Here is a 21,950-nt window from a genome sequence, read left to right as displayed (position 1 = left end):
TTTGCAACATAGCATGGACATCGGGGCAGTGCCACTGGAGGCAGACTGGGGTGGTGGTTCCCCTCTTCAAAAAGGGGGACTGGAAGGTGTGCTCCAATTATAGGGTTATAGGGGCATCACTCTACTTAGCCTCCCTGGTAAGGTCTATTTGGGGTACTAGAGAAGCGAGTCCGATCATTGGTCGAACCTCAGACCCAGGAGGAACAATGTGGGGTCTGTCCTGGCTGTGGAACACTAGATCAGCTCTTTACCCTCACTAGGGTCCTTGAGGGGTCATGGGAGTTTTCCCATCCAGTCTACATGTGTTTTGTGGACTTGGAGAAGGCATTTGACGGTGTTCCTTGGAGTACACTGTGGGGGGTGCTCCAAGAGTATGGGATTGGAGGCCCGTTGTTACGGGCTGTTCAGTCCCTATAGAAGCGGTGCGAGAGTTTGGTTCGCATTGTCGGCAGCAAGTCGGACCCCTTCAGGGTGGGAGTTGGACTCCACCAGGGCTGCCCGTTGTCACCAATTCTGTTCAAACCTCTTATGGACAGAATTTCTCTGTGCAGCCAGCTGGTGGAAGGTTTCCGGTTTGGTGGCCTCAGGATTCCATCTCTGCTCTTCGCAGATGATGTAGTTCTGTTGGCGTCATCGTGCCATCTTCAGCTCTCACTGGAGCAGTTCGCAGCTGAGTGTGAAGCAGCTAGGATGAGAATCAGCACCTCCAAATCTGAGGCCATGGTCTTCAACCAGAAAAGGTGGATTGCTCTCTTCAGGTCGAGGGTGAAGTTCTGCCTCAAGTGGAGGAGTTCAAGTATCTCGAGGTTTTGTTCAAAAGTGAGGGAAGAATGTAGCGTGAGATTGACAGACGGATTGGTGTAGCATCTGCAGCATCTGCAGTATTGCGGACTCTGTATCGGTCCGTTGTGAAGAAAGAGCTGAGCTGTAGGCAAAGCTCTTTGTTTACCGGTCGGTCTATGTTCCTACCCTCACCTATGGTCATGAGCTCTGGGTAGTGATCGAAAGAATGAGATCTTGGACACAGGCGGTTGAAATGAGTTTTTTCCACAGGGTAGCTGGATTCTCTTAAAGATAGGGTGAGAAGTTCAATTATCCAAGAGAGACTCGGAGTAGAACTGCTACTCCTCCACGTCAAGAGGAGCCAGTTGAGGTGGTTTGGACATCTGATAAGGATGCCCAGAGAGCATCCTTCGGGTATGTCCAACTGTCCAACTGGGAGGAGACCCCAGGGAAGACCCAGGACACGCTGGAGAAACTATGTCTCTCAGCTGGCCTGGGAACGCCTCGGAATCCTTCCAGAAGAGTTGGGTGGCTGTGGAAAGATATGTCTGGGCCTCCCTGCTTAGGCTGCTGCCCCCGCGATCCGACTTCAGAATAAGCGGAAGATAATGGATGGATGGATGGATATCTGTTTGTTTGTTTTTATGGTTGCTTTTGTATGTTTTTATCAGTGCACAGAAATTTGGTAAATGGTAAATGGACTGTACTTACAGTATATAACACATTTCTATCTTATCGAGATACTCAAAGCGCTTTACACTGCAATCTGTGTCTTCATTTACCCATTCATACAGCACTCTGCTAGATCTCTAGAAAAATATTTGAACAAATCATTCTAAAGAGACTAATCAGGGTTTTATCACATTCGTACACCAATGGGACACACATCGGAGGCAATGAGGGGTTCAGTGTCTTGCCCAGGGACACTTCGGTATGTGAATGCTGGTGGATTCGAACCCCCAACTCTTGCATTGGAGGACGATTGCTCTTACCACTCAGCCAAAGCTGCCCATCTGGCCATCTTTGCTGTTTGTAAAGTGCATTTTAAATAAACTTGTATTTCTTTTTTTTTTTTTTTTGATGGCCTCCCTTCTCCCCTTACAGCCATCCTTTCCACACCATTATTATGAAATTTTTTTTATTGTTACTATCTAGTTTAGTTTTTTTTTTTTTTTTTTTTTTTTTTTTTAATAAACTTGTATTTCTAATAAATAAGCATTCAGCCGCTCAACACGTTTTCCCTTATGTTCTTTGTACTTTCACTTGAAACTCAGCTCATCTACCAGAGGCCTGTCTTGAAGGTTCTGCACATTAGCTGTTCTTGGGACTGTGTTCCTCTGGACGGAGACCTCAGATTGTTCCTGGGATCTGTTGGAGCCCTGTTCCCAGTTTGAAGGTCTCGGATTCAAATCCTGTTGCAGTCAACTTCCAAGCAACCTCAGTGCATAATGTGCAAGAGACAGACATAACCAAACTACCAACACTCTGATTTGTAGCTGACCACTCAGTCCCTTCTGTAGCAAACAGTCCTAACCTCTTTAACTCATTTCCACTAGGGACACTACTTGTATGTCCTGATGCATGCTCAATAATCCAGGTAGAAAAATCTAAAAAAGTTAAATCTGGTCCTCTGGACATTCAAAAAAACCCAAAACAAAGCAAAAACAACAAAAAATGTAGAAACGTTTACAAACTCTTACAATGCTGTGATTGCTAGTATCACTCAGCCCTCTGTGAATAGTAAACAGCCATCAGTGTGCTAATGATCCATTGTTAGGCTGATGGTCCTTCTTGAGCATGTGATCAGCTGGTTTTGGTTGTCAGCAGCAAAACTGGTTGATCCACTCTGAGAAGGTGCTATTTAAGAGACTGAGCTGAAAACAGCACCTCAGACTGAAGAAGTCTCTCGGACGAGAGACGAAACGTTTCTACATTTTTTGTTGTTTTGCTTTGTTTTGGGTTTTTTTGAATGTCCAGAGGACCAGATTTAACTTTTTTAGACTACTTGTATGGTTCTACTTTAACACACATCAGGTATTTCTTTGTAGTCAGAGACAAAGGAGGGCTTGCCGTAAATTTGGACTCTACCATGCAGTCTGCAAGAACTCACCTGGAGTCGGATCTCTCTGTAGTTCCTTGTTATGTTGACAAAGTGTGGCTGTCCATTAGCCATGTTACGATGGTCAACATCTATGGTATAAGGTTCTGTTAGTCCTCCGAGGCTGTAGCGGATCTGGAGAGTACCTGCACACAGACAGCCGACACTTTATAAAGAGCACTTTTTATTCTCATTAAACAGCAGCAAATGTCTCTGGGACAATGGGAGGTCCAGAGTCGTCCCTGACGACAGATTGTCATGCTTCAGGGCTGGAGGGTCAAATCCCTAATTTTTTGTTTGGTAGACAACCCACTGAGCTACAGCCACAAACTAACATGTCTTCTGATATACAGTACTTTGCAAACATTTTAAATTAATACTTTATGTGGTAATGCAGACAGGTGGGCTAGTCTTCTGTCCTTAGCAACACCACCTGGTCACGGCTTCAGCCACGCCCCAGGGGTGACCATAGTCATATTCTTTATGGCACACTGTTGTAGCATTTCATTGTTGGGCTGTGGGGTCTTCTTGGCTTCAAAATCCAACTATTGGCCCTTTTCCAATAGTAATGGTACAGCCCAGTCCGACTCGACTCGGCACGGTTCTAAGGCTTTTCAACTAGTAACGGTTTGTGGAACCGGTCCCTTTTTTCAGTCCCTTTTTCTCTGAGGTTCCAACCGGGCCAAACTGGCACCAAAACGTGACAGAACACTGTCAGTCACTGATTGGTCAGGGGGTGGAGTCACTGGATGAGAAGTTTCACAACAAGATCCGCCATTTTCAATAACTTAAACTCGAGGAGCGACTGTACCAATTTTAAAGATTTTAAAAACAATAATGACAACACCGTGGTCTAATGCTGAAGTACAGGTGATGTTTGTGCTTGGGGGCCAACAACAAAATGCAAAGCGAGTTAGATGGAGCTCCGCCAGTCTCCCAGGTCCTCTCCACCAGAGCCTCGGAGCCGGGCAGGGCGTCATCTTCCCAGCTCCGAGCTCTGCTGGTCACCACTGTTACATATTTATCTAGACTGGTCCTGGGGTTTTTTGATCCACTCAGAGACGGGATTATAATGAAATTATAACCCGGTTCTGACTGGGTTAAACGGGGCCAGCAACTCTAAAAAGAGTCTCCCAGGGATTCAATATCCGTCAAGGGATAGAGTTTATTTTTGCTTGCTACATCAAGTAGAAAGGATTTTGAAGCACCGTCTCATTTTTCCTTACACGTCAAACCAAGTAAGATCCGTTGAGATCACACCTAGTCACGCACCTCATACATGTGACAGGTTGTGCTCCGCTTCTGCGAAGGAGGAGTCTAGGCCCTATAAATCAGTAATGACACGAGACATCTGCCCTTCCGGTTTGTGATCGCGTCATAGACTGGACCGGCCAGTGCTATAAACTGTTTTGGATTTCCATAAGAGGAATATATACCAGCAAGACTTTAAAAAAGATAGAAACAGCAATTCCCGAGTTATGCCTGACCCAAATTGTGGCCGGCCTATATGTATATGTATAACGTCTGTTTATGTTACTTTGCTGTGGTAGGTTTTTTTGATGCCTCAAATCGTGCCCTGTCTAGGACACGGCGTGAAAGATCTTTTTTTTATACCATCTCTCCTCATGTTTTCTTCCCTTTTCTCATCTAAGCAAAATATTATTCTGAATAAGAATAGGAAGGCCGCGCTATTTAATAGCCGCAGCTTCGTGCACTCCACCCATCTTTTGGACGACTGTACGTACATATTCTCGTTGTATCTCGGTGCAATGCCAATAAAGTTTATTCTGATTCTGAATTGGTAAAACTGAATTCACATTTCCTTGATTTATTAATTAGTGTGAGTTGCCACTTCTGAAGGAGGTTCAAGCCGGGGGGAAACGATGTGGGCTGGAGGCGGTCCTGGGTTCGAGAGAAGGCCTAAGTCCCCGGCTAGCAACAGCTAGCTGCAATGAATCGTGACCCACAGCCAGCTCCCACTCTAACAGCTTGGTGCCTGAATCGCTGGTTTCCCGTCTTTAGAAGTGGTAGCTCGTTTCTTATAGTTTAATGGTGACACAACGGCAGGTGACCGAGTCTGAGCAGACTGTGTGAGCCGGCTATTATCATCTCATGAGGTAAGCGGAAGACCTGTTATATCAAATTTCTGCATGTCCCTTAAGGACTGACAGGCTGCTCTGATTTCGGTCCTGTGCTCGCAGTTTAGTGAACTAAAAGGCAGTAGAACGTTACAGTATAATAAGTGAGTTCATGAACATATTTATCGGGCATAAAAGTTTATATACGTGGCGTTTTTTTGCCTGGTCGTGCTGGGGAGCGGGCCGGAAACGTTGACAACTTGCTAACCGGAAGTGGTCCGAGAGCGTTATAAACACACAAAACGCTATTTTTTCCCTAAAAATAAAAATTGGCCGGTTGATTTAAAGCCCGTGCATAATTTTTTTGTTTGATTATTGCCAAAATTTTAAGAACGGCATTGCTGATTTTTACCCTCACGTGAAAATTGTTGTGTCACTGTTTGAGATACCTGCGGATGAATAATGTAAGGTTCTCCTGTGGAACCTGTAGTGAACTAAGCCTCAGGTCAAAATCTGGCCCTGAGGGCCTTCCTGGGACAAGAACTGTTACTTCATTGATTTGAGTCCAGAAACACAAAATTAAGTTCATCCAGAGACTTTCTAAGTGTGTCCTGCACTGATCAATTGAAAGAACACTCTCTTTTTTATTATCATTACTATTTTACAATATCTTGATAATCAAAAGTGTGTTTAGTTCAAACCATTTTAAATGTTGAAGTGAACTACTAATTTTAAATCAACTGTGAAACAGTATAAATGATTTTTAATCCTCATTCAAAGTAGAAATCAAGTTAATGTTTGTTACAAGAGTAATTATGCATTTTGATTTTCTGTCTGAAATGAGCAAGTTGTAAGTCGGTCAAAAGTCAAGTTTCGGACAAAAACATGTTTACTGGAAAGAAATGTCATGTTTATATTTTTCAGACAGATAGGAAGAGACTGGCTCCAAAAAGTCTCATTTCTTCAAAACATCTTTCTGTCTGTTCTTGAAACATCTCTCTATCTGTTCCTAAACATTAAATTGTTTTTCTGACTTCTAGTGACCTCTTACGTCACTAAAACCACACCCCTGATTGGTTCTATCAGCCAATCAGGAAGTTCTCAGAGGAACCGGAAGTGACCTCTTTAAAAGGGTCAACACTTCCTAGTTCCAAGCAGAATGCAGTTCGGAACGCAGAACGCAGAACAAAGTTCCGAGTCTCGTGGGGATTATGGAATCTTCCACATCTGAGTGGAACCTCTGACGGGCTCACAGCTCATGCGAGCCCACCCGAGAGGTGAGCTGCTTTTGAACGAAGTACCGTCACTACTCCGGACGGTTCTCTGCTATCCTTACGGAGACGCTGAAAGGTGGCTTGAAGTGGAACTTTACGCCAGAACTGACATATCTTCAGAAAGGTAAAAAGTCGATCTTCAACTGCGAAGTGTACCATGGGTTAAGCTGGGTTCGGCTGGAGGGTGCCGTTCTTCGTCGACACATTTTCCCTCACACATCTTTTCTCTCCATTTAAACTCCCTCATTTCCCATCTTTAAAACTCTTCTATCTGCCAGTAATTAATCCAGATATTTTCAGAAATGTCTGTTGCAAAGCTCAAAGAGAAACCATGGCCGTATGGTTTCTCAATGTAAAGCTAATTAATTAAGCTGTTGTTGAAATCAATCTGCCAATTAATGTAAATGTGTGATGTTGTTTTAAATCGTTTTAATAAACGACCCACTGTTGTTGGTGAGTCAGAAATTAAAACACGTTTCCGTCCACATTTAATCATTCAATGCACGATAGTACTCAGTCCAGAAAAATGAAAGAATCCGTTTAAATTATGAATTTTATCTGACAGATATATGTTCATTACATACCCAGCAACCTTAGTGATACCTGCAGAAGACTATAAGGGTATTATAGTGGATTAATGGGGTGTGACACTTCAATCTTTGCGTGAACGAATAGGCTTACGGATATCCGGGTGTTTATGCCCGTCGTGTTTTCCTAAACATGTTAAAAATTGTACGTCCAGATAGCGTTGACAGGTAAATAGTAAATGGACTGTACTTATATAACTCCTTTCTATCTTATTTAGATACTCAAAGCACTTTACACTACAATCTGTGTTCTCATTTACCCATTCATACAGCACTCTACTAGATCTCTACAAAGAGAATTGAACAAATCATTCTAAAGAGACTAATCAGCGTCTTATAATCTAGCAGATTTTGTTACTTTTTTTAAGCCATCTTATTTGTAAAAAAAAAAAATCTGTATTGCCTTTTGATAACTGTCTATTGTTGTCGCTGTTGTCCATTGTTTTCATCATTCTTTGTTGAAATCAGGTCGCTCTTGTAAACGAGTCCTCGAGGCTCAACGGGATTTATCTGTCTAAATAAAGGTGTCACGAATTGGGGTGGATCGGACACGCGCAGACTCAGAAAAAGGTTTTTAAAATGTTTAAAAGTTTATTTTTAAAAACCAGCGGCGTCTGGCAGGAGGTTCTGGTTCTGGTACTGGTACCGGACCGCTCTGGGGGAGACAGACAGATTAGTGGCTGTAAGCAGAACAGAGTAAACAAGAATAAAGTCACTAACCTGTCTCTGGAACCAGTCCGAGATGTGGGCCAGGTGGGTCCCGGTACCGGTCCGAACCTCAGGAACCGGTAACATGCGCAAGGGCGCACAGAGCAGCAGAGCAGCAGCGCGCAGCGTGAGCAAGAACAAGCAGTGAGGCTAGATGGGCGAGCTGTGACGCTGAGGGGTTTGGGCAGCAGAACTTTATCCAGGGACAGGCAAGGGTCAAAACCAGAGAAGAATCCAGTCCGGGGGGGGGCGGGGGGCGCAAAAGCGAGAGCGAAAGGTCGTGGGTGAAGCTATGGTCGAGAACTATGATACGAAGAGGGAACTTTCCGGTGGATATCTATGGAAAGAATCTATAATTATCTGGCACCGACTGAGGGAAACAGGGAGCTTAAATAGTGGACTGAACAGGCGTTACTTGTGACTGTAGATTGCGGTAGATGGTGGAGGGGGCGTGACGCAGGGTGACAGGAGCTGAATGAATGAGAGGGGAACTCAAAACTAAAGCAGGAAAAAACATGAATGATCTAAAAAGAGGGGCTGTGGTATGAGGAGCAGAGGCTTGAACAGATGGGGGGGCAGCAGGGGCTGCTGAGCATGACAAAAGGTTGAATGAAAAAAATACATTCATACACCGATGGAACACACATTGGAGGCATTGAGGGGTTCAGTGTCTTGCCCTGAGACACTTCGGCATGTGACTGCTGGTGGATTCGAACCCCCAACTCTTGCATTGGAGGACGACTGCTCTAACCACCACAGGAGAGATCGGGCGTTTTCAGTTATGGGCCCTAAACTCTGGAACAATCTGCCCATCAACATTCGACAGGCCACTTCAGTCTCTGCTTTTAAATCTCTCCTCAAAACACATCTGTACTCATTGGCATTCAACACAGTGTGGTCTGATTTGGTATTTCATAGTTGATGATTGTGTTCATCCATTTTGCTTTTACTCCCTGACATTTAACGCAGGGTGATTTGATTTAGTATTTTTTTCATTCATTCATTCATTCAACCTTTATTTAGACAGGTAAATCCCATTGAGCCTCGAGGACTCATTTACAAGAGAGACCTGATTTTATTGTTTCTAATTATATTTCATGTTTTTATGCTTTTATTCATGTTGCTGTAATATCTTATTATTATTTGATGCTGTGATCATTTTTGGTAAGCACTTTGATAACAGTTACTGTTTTAAATGTGCTATATAAATAAATGTGACTTGACTTGACTCAGCCACTGCTGCCCAACTAGTGCCCAACCAGGTGTTGGGTGTTTGACAGTTCAATAAGTCTTGTTGGGTTTGTCAAGGTTTGATAAACGCCATCGAGTTTGTCGGAGTTTGATAGGCTCTATAATGTTTTGAGTGCCTGTGGTGGGTCCTGATCTGCCCCTCGAAAAAGACGGCGCACTCGGGGAACTTTGAGCGATTACCGTCACCTAAGGTCTGCATTTGGATGCATTTTGGTCAGACTGATTAGCAGCACAACGATAAACGACATGTCTGTTTAACTTGTGCTTCTGATACGGGAGTAACCTTAAATATACACCTTGTAAGAAATTATATATGAGAGAATAAGATAAATTTGAGTGTGCTGTTAGTGTTGGTGCAAGTGTATTTTGAGCACCATCTATTGGTGATTTTGTGAATAGTCAAACAGTGACATCACAGGAAGTACTTTGTAGGAAGTTTATGGATGTTTACATTAGAGATGCACCGAACCACATTTTTTTAACTTCCGATCCGATCCTGATACCTAAATCTGGATATCAGCCGATACCGTTCCAATATCATTCATTCATTCATTCAACCTTTATTTAGACAGATAAGTCACATTGAGCCTAGAAAACTCATTTACAAGTGAGGTCTGTTTAGACAGACAAAAAGTAGTGAAACTGGACACATGTAGGAATTGGAGGGGCAATATTCCTATCATACTTTTTTTTTCCTGTCTGAGAAGAAAAAAACTCTTAAAAAACACCTCGCACAAACAAGCACATAGTGACGTAGATATTCTGCAGAGGGGGACGACGAGAGTGGTGAGCAATGTTCATAGATGCTCTCGAGGGCACTGAGAGTTCTGATATGGGTGTAATAATCAGCGAGTGTCCTATGGTGAGATCTGTAAACATTCTCGAGGTATGTTGAGGAATGGCCAAGAATAACGACTATGAGAATCCAAGAGTCCTGAAATGATGTCACAAAGTTTATTCAGCTGGTTTCATCTGGTTATCAGTTGGAAATTCCTCAGGGAGGGGGTGGTGAGCGTCAGATCACATGTTCTCTAGGTGAATTCAGATAAGATGGTCTTCAAGGCCAGCCAAGGGAGCCACATTCAGATAAACACACAGTTGTTTTGGGGACAGGCAGAACTTAATGACATCTACCTTGAGTCTGTCATCATTAATGATTTTATATAAGGCTGTAATAATCTCCTCTCAAGTACAATTTGTACAAATATATGCATGCATGTCCAAAAAAGCAATTTGAGGTAAGTTTTATTAAAGTTGGATAAGTTTTAAAGTTAGAATTAAATTCTGCTAAAACAAAACATGTTTTTTTTTAATTCCTTGCTCACTCCTAGTGGCTATTAAAGTGATTACTTTAAGTGATTGTTTAAAGTTATTTTATATATTTAAAATAAGAATGTTTTTTCTTCTTTCTGCACTTTTTTCCTTCAATGTTTTCTTTTTGATGAATTTGTTTTGTTTCTTTTAAATGAATGAATGACTAAATAAAATAAAATAAAATGTAAAATAGCTTTAAACATCTGCTAAGTTCATGGCATAAACCAACACAGACATGTTTCTGTTTTTAGTATTTTACATCGATTTATAATGTAGCTGTTTTTGTTTCGTTTTTTTTAAATTTCATTTTCTTGTATTTTTCAATTCATATGTTTTTTATGATTGTCTACTGTTGTACTGATAAATATATCCTGGAGGGTAAACTATATCTTGGCTGCAAGTATCAAGATGAGAAATCCTTTGTTTTCCACAACTGATAGTGGTTGGTCATTAATTACGATGAAGTTTAGCAACTTCTCGGTAAACATTCGAGCTCCATGGCTTCAGCGATGTCATCTTCTTGTACAATCTGAAGCAAGCAGTCTGATTTCGGTCAGCCGTGCTCAGTCTGCCCGTACTCCAAGACGGGCAGACTTAGTGGAGCGGACTGGACGCGGCTGCCTGGGGTCGAGTTGCCTGTTTCAGGTTGAGCAAGAGTAGCGCCCCACTGAAACCACGGAGCTCGAATGGCCAACATAAAACTAACTTTACCGCAGTTTAATGTGGTGCTAGGGCTCTGCAGACATAGCACGTTGCTGTCTTGTTTTGTGGTGTTTCTAGTGTAAAATACTTCCACACAGTGGACATGTTTTAATGAAAAGTTGGTTAGCTGTTAGCCACAGTGCTGCTAACTCAGTCCTCACATTGTAGCTGCCTGCAAACTATGAAATGGATTTCCTGAATGTGAGGCGGGTCTTATTACTCTGGGTTCATGAGACATGCCTCCGTTCAGGAAATCCATTCTATAATTTGAAGCCAACATGCATCATGGATCAGAAATCTCTGCAGGTTGGATCAGAAAAATTTGATATGTAAATTATGCTGGTATCGGAGGCCGATACCGGATCGACCCCATCCCTAGTTTACATGCTGCTTGATGACTGAGTAATCCACATGCATCTGCCTCCATCCTTCGCCTTTTGTGATATCGTCTGTATGTATATTGTTTATTCTTTACATATCTCTAGTTTTATCATTATATTTTGCAACATCAGAGAAGTTTATTCTGTAACTTTCACAGATTGTTGAAGCCGCATGTTAAGAGTGCAGCCATGGTTATTCTTGCTTCTAAAACGTATTACAATGTTAATATAGGTTATGTAACACTGTAGAGACATGGAAGATTACAATAGTATATGTTATAATTGTATTTTTGTTCTATTTTTATTTCAGTTTCACACTTTCTACATTATTAAACCTGTGGACAAAGAGTAATGATCTTCAGAGTCTTAATGGAAGAAAAGTGTTGAACCTTTTCAGAGCCAGTTTCTCTTCTGCATAATGTGAAATGGGAAAGGCAGTACAGTGAAAATAAAAATAAGAGCAATAAGAGAGAAAATAAGAAGAACCTGCAGATGACTATATGGAGTTATTATGGTTAAGACAGGGGTACATAGCTTTTTAGAACAGGCAATGAGGGAAATATGTTTTTATAAGTTGAGGGACAGACAAAAACCGTAGTTAAGCAGGTATAGGGAAATATAACAATTGTAAATGTCATGTATATTTGTTGCATGAATGATGTAGTGTGAGTGTCTGCTGTATGAATGATAGTGTATGTTTGTTAATGTATGACTGATATGGGAGAATTTACAAACATATTAGATTGAAAACTGATAACTTTAACAGCCATTTAGTACAAGGACACATAATAACATAAAATGTATGCAGGCTCATAGAGCCAAAGGCAGAGAAAAAAAGGCAGACGTTCCACATCTGGCAGAAAATTGGTAAGTGACTTTTTTATATTAACATAAATTCATATAACTAACTTTTCAAGACTCAACAGGAACAGTTCAAACAGGCCCCCAGACAGAAGACAGAAAACACCACACTCAAGTAGATGTAAGTAGTGTGGGTTATAGTCAGGGCTTAATTTGTAAAACAATTGATGTCGGAACACAAATAGCAAACGGTCCAGCGGGAGGGTCAGTGGTTCCTCCCCCAGAAAATTAGAAATAAAAGAGATGACATTTCCTACATTTTGGTGTATTTTAACAGGTTGTTAAACATCTGTAAATGTTTGATTAAATAGATTAAAAACAGAAATGACGAGGCTCAATGAGACTAACAACCTGTATAAATGTAGTGAACCAGATGACCTCAAATCTACCAGATGGACAGAGACTGTTATTTTCATTGATCTGAATAAGTCTGGGCCATCTGATGTCTTTCTTTCTTGAATTAATCAAGCAGAAAAGACAATTCTTTATAATCATTACTGTCTTACAAATGTTTTGATAATCAAATTGTGTTAGTTCACTCAATGCTTATAGGTTGAAAAGAACTACTCATCTTTATTTTACATAAACAGTAAGTAATGATTTTTATTCCTCATTCCAAGAAGAAATCACCTGAATAAGCATTCCTTGATTTTCTGTCTGAAATGAGTCAAGTCGTAAGTATGTGAAAGGTTGGTTTTCGGTCAACTAAAATGTTTACCGAGAAAAATGTCATGTTTAAACTTTTTCAGAAGATTACCAAGAGTTGACTCCACGAAGTCTGCTGTTGCTGCAATAATCTTTTCTGTATGTGAAAACAAATTTCATTCTCTGACCTCGACTGTTGATAAACACCTTACGTCAAAACCACTCCTCTTTCTGGTCCTTCCACGAATCAGAAAGCTCTAAATTGAACAGGAAGTCGACCCAAATAAAATGTGGCAACTTCCCAGTTCATGTTAGATTGAGATGGAGATTGAGAGTGCAGCCGGTTCTGAAAGTTTCAGAGCAATGAAGAGTCCAAGAGAGCAATGAAGAATCCAGAGGTTTTTGGGATTATAATTCTGTTTTGAGCTAACTACGCACGACTCTCTGAAGGTTTGGTAGTTCTCGACGGAGACGCTGAAACGAGTCAGAAAGGAACTACTCCGACGCTGATTCATCATCAACAGGTAGATGGTTCTATTTTGACCAAGTGTACCGTGAGAAGCTGAGATCGGACGGAGCGTGCAATTTCTGGTTAAACAGATTAAACTTCCCTCACATATTTCCTCTGTAAGATAAATCTCAATTTACTCTTAAACTCACCTCTCTCTCATAAATCAGTGCAGATATTTTTAGAAATATCTGAAGCAAAGTCCTCAAATCACCGCCGAGTGATTTGAAGTTCATTATTTGTGAAACTGTCTGTTATTATTTTCATATTTTGCCAAATTAATGTAAATGTTTGATGTTAAACTTTGATTCTGAAAATAAATGATTCCATTCATTTGATGGGTCAAAGGTAATAACGTCTCTTGTTCGCATTCCTTTAAATTCAATGCACGGCATTACACAGTCAGAAAGATGAAGAACTCGTGAAAAGTATGCATAAATATATATCCATATATTTGTCATACAACAAGTGACACGTACCTCACGTGACTCACTACATAAATAAACGTTGAGTTGAAATTACTATTTTATAGAGCAGTGAATTATAGCAGCTCCGATTCTGTCAAGCGTCCCAAACCCCCCTGACAGCCCCCCCACCCACCCACACACGCACGCACGCACGCACGCACGCACGCACGCACGCACATGCACACACAAACTTCAATGTCCGACCCGAACTCTTCTCAGCTGAATTCAGTCCTGCACCTTGTTCTGCTCCAGTCTCTATTACCACTGCCTTCAATTCTCTGTTGTCCAGCTAAGGACAATCCATTCATTTATTTTAGATAATAAATTGGACTGTCTTTTCGACATTTTGATTGCTGTTATTTTGACTAATTTTGAAACGTGATGTGAATAATACACAACAAACATTTCACTTGTATTTTTTTTACTGTAAGCTTTATTATTTATTATCTTTGAAATGTATGCAGGAGTTCTGACACATTGGCAGTTGTGCGCACTCTGCAGAGCTGTCTGGAGAAGCTCCTGTGCATAAAAAGTGCACTGTCTGCAGAGCGCACAGCTGAGCGAGGTGAAGCTGACACCCCACCCACGTAAAAAATTCCAGTAAATACAATGAGTGGTTAGTGCTACGTGTGTGCTGGTTTGTGCCATTAAAATGTTTGTTTGTGCTGCTTTGGATTCTGAGAAACAGCTGAAGGTGGATGAAGATGCTTCATCTCTGCGGGACATGCAGTCAGCGTCTCTGCTGGCAGGAGTTTGTGCGCGAGCTTTAGCGCCTGCTGCAGCAGTAATATCCACACCACAGACATGGACAAGGTCTCCTGTCGTTGTATTTTTAATAAATAATCAAAATAAAAATGCACAATGACTTTTATAGGAGCTGATGGATCCAATTGAACAGTTGCCGGAACGCACACAGTGAAAATGAGGGAGTTCCCGGATCTTGTTCCGGCAGGATCCGGCTCAAAATAACCACTGGCTATAGTGTTGTTTTTGTCTGAAACAGAGTGACTGGAGCCTTTCGCCCATCACAGGATGACTACCAGAATCATCTAACCTTGTTTTTGTATTTATTTTCTTGCAAGATTCGGAATTATTACAGGTGAAAATAAATTAAATCAATGAGGGAAATCAAACACGTCTGTGAAATTAAACCAAACAGGGTAAAAGTATTTGGGGAATATTGTGATAAATATATTAGTAGATACAGCATGGTGGCGCAACTGGTAGAGCTGCTGCCTCTCAGCGAGCAGGTCCCTGGTTCAAATCCCGGTCCGGGGGCCTTTCTGGGTGGAGTTTGCATGTTCTCTCCGTGCATGCGTGGGTTTCCTCCGGGTACTCCGGTTTCCTCCCACAGACCAAAAACATGCATGTTAGGCTGATTGGTAACTCTAAAATTGTCCCTAGGTGTGAGTGAGAGTGAATGATTGTTTGTCTCTATGTGGCCCTGTGATGGACTTGTGACCTGTCCAGGGTGTACCCCGCCCCTCGCACAGTGATTGCCAGACATGGGCACCAGCGACCCCCGTGACCCAAAAAATGGAAGAAGCGGGTAAAAGATAATGAATGGATGGATGGACATTAGTAGATAAACAGCTAGAATGAGATATTTCTATAAAAGTTAAGTGTCCTTGTCAGATAACACTCTTTACATATTAGTTATTTAACAAAAGTATTAAACTTACAAGACAAACACTAATAAATCTAAGATGTAGACTGAGAAACATTAAATAAAAATACACTAGTAGTATAAAACAATTCTTATGCGAGTCCTTGGGAGACAGGAAGATGATTTAAGATGAGAACAATTTCAGATAAGGGTAAACATTTTTAAATGAATGTTTGGTGCTTCCTGGAGGAATCAGAATAAGAATAAACTTTATTGGCATTGCACCGAGATACAACACGAACATGTACGTACAGTTGTCCGAAAGATAGGCAGAGTGCACGAAGCTGCAACTATAGAAAGCGTGGCCTTTCTTATTCTTATTCTGAATAATATTTTGCTTAGATAAGAAAAGGGAAGAAAACATGAGGAGAGATGGTATTAAAAAAAGATCTCTCACGCCATGTCCTAAACAGGGCACGATTTGAGGCATCAAAATAACCTACCACAGCAAAGCAACATAAATAGACGTTATACATGTACATATAGGCTGGTGAAAACATAGAATTTTTAAGGGAAAGTCAAAGCATAGTCCAGATAAGAGGTGACATTCATCATCAGCTCAGTTGAGATTCTGTCACATGTCCACAGCCTTGAGGAAGGGAGGGGTGAGGAGACAGTCAAAGCATCTTTGTTGTTTTCAAAACATTCCAGGATGAGTTGAGATAAGTCCGATGTCAAGGCCACAGCATGGGTCAGGCAGAACTCATGAATTGTTGTTTCTGCCTTATTAAAGTCTCACTGGTATGTATTCCACTGATGGAACTCCAAAATAGCCAAATTGATCAGGCTAGCCTAGATATCCTGATGCATTATCAATAATCCAGGTAGAAAAATCTAAAAAAGTTAAATCTGGTCCTCTGGACATTCAAAAAAACAAAACAAAAAATTGTAGAAACCTTCTCAGAGTGGATCAACCAGTTTTGCTGCTGACAACCAAAACCAGCTGCTCACATGATCAAGAAGGACCATCAGCCTAACGATGGCTCATTAGCACACTGATGGCTGTTCACTATTCACAGAGGGCTGAGTGATACTAGCAATAACAGCATTGTAAGACGAGAACAGTTGAACACGGAGGCCTCCACCCCTGTTTAATGATGGACAGCTGCAGAAAGAAAATTTTTGCAGAGAGTGTTGAAGGCTGCACAGAAGTCTGTCGGTGTCAGCCTCCCCACCATCACAGACATCTACACCTCCAGATGTACTGTAGGAAGAGGGCTTCCTGCATCATGAAGGACCTCACTCACCCAGCACACACACTTTTTGCCCCACTCCCCCCAGGAAGGAGGTTGAGAAGCATTAAGTGTAGAACCACTAGACTGAGGAACAGCTTCTACCCTGAGGCTGTTAGACTCATGAATCTCTAACTAGAATAATCACTGTGAAAATCACATCATGTTGCTGCTGATCTGTTTCAATGTTGATGTGTTCATGCATGTACATCCGCTCACACAGACTCATGTTCATGTTTGTGCTGATGTTCAATGTTTTATGTTATGAATGCTTAGTGTATATTTAGTTGATGTTTTTCTTAGTTCATATCTTTGATGTTATTACTGTTTTTCTTATACATTTTATTGTTGGATGTAACTGGGACCCTGTGTACATAATTTTGCTCCACCACATGCACCACATGAGGTGCGAATGACAATAAAGAATCTCTGACTGACTCCGACTGACTCCTTTACTCCTCTCTCAAACCATCATTCCTCTCTATCCAGGATGTGAACATCTTCATCCCTGAACGAGTGACCGCTGGCCTGGAGATGAGTGTAGACCACAGAGTTCTGGCCTGATGTTGCTCTTCTGCGTTGGGCCGTCCTTTTGGCCAGTGGCTGTTTAGTTTCCCCAATGTAAGACTGATCACAGCCCTCCTGACACTGAACAGCATATACAATATTACTTGTGTGGGATTTCTCCTTCTGCCTGGCTCCTGAGTTAGTGGGGACGCTGTCTGCTCTGTGATACAGAGTCCTGATGACTCCTAACTTGTGCTCCAAAGGGTGATGGGAGTCAAACTGCAAATACTGGTCTGTGTGGGTGGGTTTGCAGTACACCTCAGTTTGCAAATGTCTTCTATCAGAGACTGAGACCTCACAGTCCAAGAAAGCCAACCTGACATTTTTTACATCTTCTCGTGTGAACTTTATGTATTTATCCACAGAGCTGATGTGGTCAGTAAAATGTTGGACTTTGAGATTTAATTTTAACCCAGGTGTCATCAACATACCTGAACCAATGACTTGGTGGTGTCCCTGAAAAGGACGTCATGGCTCTCTTTTCTACCTCCTCCATATACAGTACGGGTTGGCCACAATAGGAGAAACTGGTGACCCCATAGCACACCCCTGTTTCTGCCTATAATATTGCTCCCCATATGTGAAGTAGGTTGACTGCAGGCACAGTTTCAAGAGTTGACACAGTTTTTCTGTGGAAAGCGTGGTCCTGCTGCTCAGAGTGGTATCTGATTTTAATCTTAAACTGACCACCTCTACTGCATCATCAACAGGAATGCATGTAAAGAGTGATGTGACATCAAAAGAGACCATTGTTTCATCAGTCTCTATGATGACATCCCTCACCTTATCCACAAACTCCATGTTGTTTTGTATGCGATATTCTGAGCTGCCAACTAAAGGGATGAGTACAGACACCAGATATTTGGAAACATTATAAGTGACAAAGTTAATCATGCTAACAATTGTTCTTAAATGTACACCTTGTTTGTGGATTTTAGGTAAACCATACAGACTAGGTGTGGCCTCCCCTGGGTACAGTCTGTGGTACAGAAAACGGTCAATAGCTTTGTCCTGTTCCAAAATTTTCAGGCAAGCTATCAACTTCTTCTTGTAACCACTTCCTGGATCTCTTTTCATAAGTTCATAAGTGGTTTTCATTCAACCTTTATTTAGACAGGTAAATCCCATTGAAGTTAAGTCACTAAGGAGTGTCATAACTTTCTCATGATAGTCTTTCTGGTTCAAAATCACTGTGCACTTTCCTTTGGCTGCCGGGAGAATGATGATGTTTTTGTCCTTGCTAAGAGTGATGAGTGCATCCCTCTCCTCTATCCTGATGTTGGAAGGTGGTGGTTTGGCATTGCTGAGGCAGGCTGAAACTTTGATTCTGAGTTGTTCTGTTTCACCCTCTTTAATTTTGTTGTTGCGGATGGCTGATTCTGTGGCTGTGATCATCTCCACCAGAGGAATTCTACTTGGTGCAACCACAAAGTTCAGTCCCCTGGCAAGAATCTCTGTCTCCGGCTGGGTGAGCTGTCTGTCAGATAAAATCTTCACCCACTTTTCTGTCTCCCTGACATGTAATTGTCTACTGGAATGTTGTCTTACATTGAATGTGTTGTTATTGGATTTGTGATGGTGTTGATGAGTTATTAGTAAGTTAAACTTGTTTTGTTGTCGAGTCTTGGACTTGACATGCTGTGCTAAGCGTGCCTGATCTGTACAGTCCATCACTTGCTGAAGTGTAGTCTGATCTAGGCACGTTGTTAGTTTTTGTTTAATGTGCTCTTCTTTGGCCTTCAAGGCCTCAATAGTAAAATTGGTCTGTCTCACCCGTTCGTTCAGCAGCTGGGTCTGTGCCTTCTGAAGGATCTTGCTTGCCCTGTGCCCGCTGACCGAAGATTTTAGTTCAAGTCTCTTGGGAATGATGCCACTTTGTCGACATCTGAGGTTGAATCGCAAGTGGTTCCTGTAGTCTGCCCTCTTCCTTGCTGTTTTCTCAAACTCTCTATAACTAGTTTGAGGCAATCTTGGCCAAAGTGAAGCAAAGTGAAGATGATGGTCCTTCTTGATCATGTGAGCAGCTGGTTTTGGTTGTCAGCAGCAAAACTGGTTGATCCACTCTGAGAAGGTGCTATTTATAAGACTGAACTGAATACAGCACCTCAGACTGAGGAAGTCTTTCGGATGAAAGACAAAACGTTTCTACATTTTTTTGTTGTTTTGCTTTGTTTTGTTTTTTGAATGTCCAGAGGACCAGATTTAACTTTTTTTTAGACGCTATCCTAGAGTTATTCCAATCTGGCTTTAAACCTCTCCAAGCACTGAAACTGCCCTATTGAAGGTTTTTAATGACATCTTCTTATCCACAGATACTGGTGATTCTGTGCTGCTTGTCCTATTTGACCTTACATCCGCTTTTGACACTATCGACCTAGCAATCCTCATTGCTAGGTTGGAGCAGTGGGTGGGCATCACAGGGTCAGCCCTCTATTGGTTCAGATACTACCTCGCTGACAGATCCTTTTGTGTTTCCATCAAAGATTTTAGTTCTACAGCAACAGAGCTTAAATGGGGGGTTCTGCAGGGGTCCATCCTGGGTACCCTCCTATTCTCTTTATACCTGCTGCCACTTGGCGCTATTTTCCGGAAACACAACATACCTTTTCACTTCTACGCCGATGACTGTCAAATTTACTTCCCCTTAAGACACAATGGTACATGTTCTATTCAACCTCTGCTCGACTGCTTGGCTGACATCAGGGACGGGATGGCTTTAAATTTCTTAAGTTTCAATGAAAAGAAGTCTGAAGTCATGTTGTTTCCTCCCAACGACACGATCATGAACCATTGCATCGACCTTTCTGCTCTAGCCATCAGAAAAACGTTGGTTACGTACTGTAACCCCAGATTCTATGAGTATAGGCATAGCCCTTTAAGGCTGTCGCTTGTGGGTTTTATCCCGTCAGGCAAAGCGTTGCACTGAAAAAATTTAGTCCATGCCCACCTGTAGTGTGGGCCCCACCCGGTCCGTATAAATTACATTGAGAGCGGGTAGTCGGCTCCCAAATAGCATTTTTCTTCAGCCATTTAGGAGCCAGTGAGGCCCAGAGCTTAAAGGGCTACACCTATACTCATAGAATCTGGGGTTACAGTATGTAACCAACGTTCTATTTCATATAGACTTCGTCCTTTAAGGCTGTCGCTTGTGGGTTAAGGGCGAAGCAGGATGTAGTCTCAGCTTCACTGGGTCCATTCAAACACCGTATGAAGTGCCCGCTTGCAGTAAAAAAAAAATTTATCCCTCAGCCCTCCATGTGCGTAAATACACGCTGCGTAATTACGCGCATCTGCTGCATAATTTACGCGTTCCGTGTACATGGGCGCCCGGAGAGAAAAGTTCTCGATGGGAAAAAGGGGAGAGGCTGAAAAACAGTGAACAGATTCAAAATAAATGAACTGATTAGTAATCAAATAAACTGATTGGCAACGGTATTCGTGAACTGATTAGTGACATTAGAACAAAAACCAACAGTCACAAACTTGTGGCTGATAACAAATATCTCACACTGTAATTGCATGCAGTCAGATGTGAGTTTAAACGAAGTTCCATGAAAACAATGAAATTCATTCTGTTAAGGCACCGAGGACAGAATGCGTCATGGAGTGAGCTGACACATCATAGAAGCGAATAAATGAGCAGGGCGATGACCACGAGGCCGCAGTGCAAATATCATACCATTATGCATAGCTGTCGAGGATGCGGTTCCTCTGGTTGAGTGCCCTGAGGTTGTCAGGGGCCTCTAAACCTGATGCTCTTTAAGCTTCAATAATGGCCTCACACAGCCAGTGTGACAGGTGCTGGGGGGATAACGGGTGACCTGCAGAGGCGTCTCTATAATGCACAAACAAATGTTGAGTCTGACGCAGTGTGGCCGTGCGTGCTACGTAACATGCCAACGCACGCACAGGGCAGAAGAGATGAAAAGATGCTTCTTCTTCTGATTTGTGGGGAGGAGGGGAAAAAAAACCCTCCAATGTTATCATTCTCAATTTAAATGAGCTTGTGATGTTTTTAGGCATAAACGCTGGGTTAGGTCTCAGATCAACTGAACTGCCATCAGCCTGAATCTTGAGGCATGACGGAGCAACAGAGAGGGCAGAAAAATCACTCACTCTCTTTTCAGATGTCAAGGCCAACAGCAGGGCTGTTTTAAGTGACAAGAATTTAATCGAAACCTGACCTAACGGCTCAAAAGGAGCTTTGATCAGGGCCTGCAGAACTATCGTTAAGTCCCACTGAGGAGTTAATGGGTGTGACACAGGTCTGTGCCTCTGTACACCTTTTAGAAAACGCTTCATCAGCGGGTGATTAAAAACTGTTCTGTCACCGAAGCCTTCGTGACAGGAAGAAATGGCTGCAGAATACGTTTTAATTGTGCTGAACGCCAGAGTTCTGTCCATCAGCTAGTGAAACACCTAGTGGACATGAGGTGGCCTCTACACCTTTCTCTGTATACCAATGCTGAAAAGCTGTCCACTTTGATGTGTATAGCGCTGTGGTGGAGGCAGCACGTGAATCCTGGATCGTTCGCACTACATCTCAAGAGACCTGTAGTGAACTAGGCCTCCGACCAAAACCTGTCTCTGAAGACCTTCATGGACAGGAACTGTTATTGTAAGGATGGTACTTTTCTGTGGCCCGGTTTGTGTCTGTTTCCCTCGTGCTCCCTCATTAGTTTCCATTGTTACCACCCGTGTCTCGTCCCAGCTGTCTGTAATTATGACTCGTCTTGTCTATGCTTATAAGCCGCCTGTTCTGTCTTGTTCTTCGTCGGGTCGTCTTCGTTGGGTACTCTTCGTTGAGTCTCTGAGTCTTTCCCTGAGTC

At 42.2% G+C, this 21,950-nt stretch overlaps 1 protein-coding gene across 1 annotated transcript in view; it reads right to left on the bottom strand.

The window, feature by feature from the left end:
- The window catches only part of LOC119414869 (contactin-associated protein-like 2), a 391,521-nt gene that overhangs the window by 100,139 nt on the left and 269,432 nt on the right, over positions 1-21,950 (bottom strand). Inside the window, exon 21 of the mRNA XM_037681990.1 lies at positions 2,894-3,027. Coding sequence (XP_037537918.1) covers positions 2,894-3,027 — 134 coding nt within the window. The remainder of the gene's footprint in view (positions 1-2,893; positions 3,028-21,950) is intronic.

Source organism: Nematolebias whitei, chromosome 9, assembly GCF_014905685.2.
Source record: "Nematolebias whitei isolate Nwh7 chromosome 9, NemWhi1, whole genome shotgun sequence".
Lineage (NCBI taxonomy): Eukaryota > Metazoa > Chordata > Actinopteri > Cyprinodontiformes > Rivulidae > Nematolebias > Nematolebias whitei.
The sequence above is the reverse complement of the archived record's forward strand: the minus strand, read 5'-3'. Positions and strand labels throughout refer to the sequence as shown.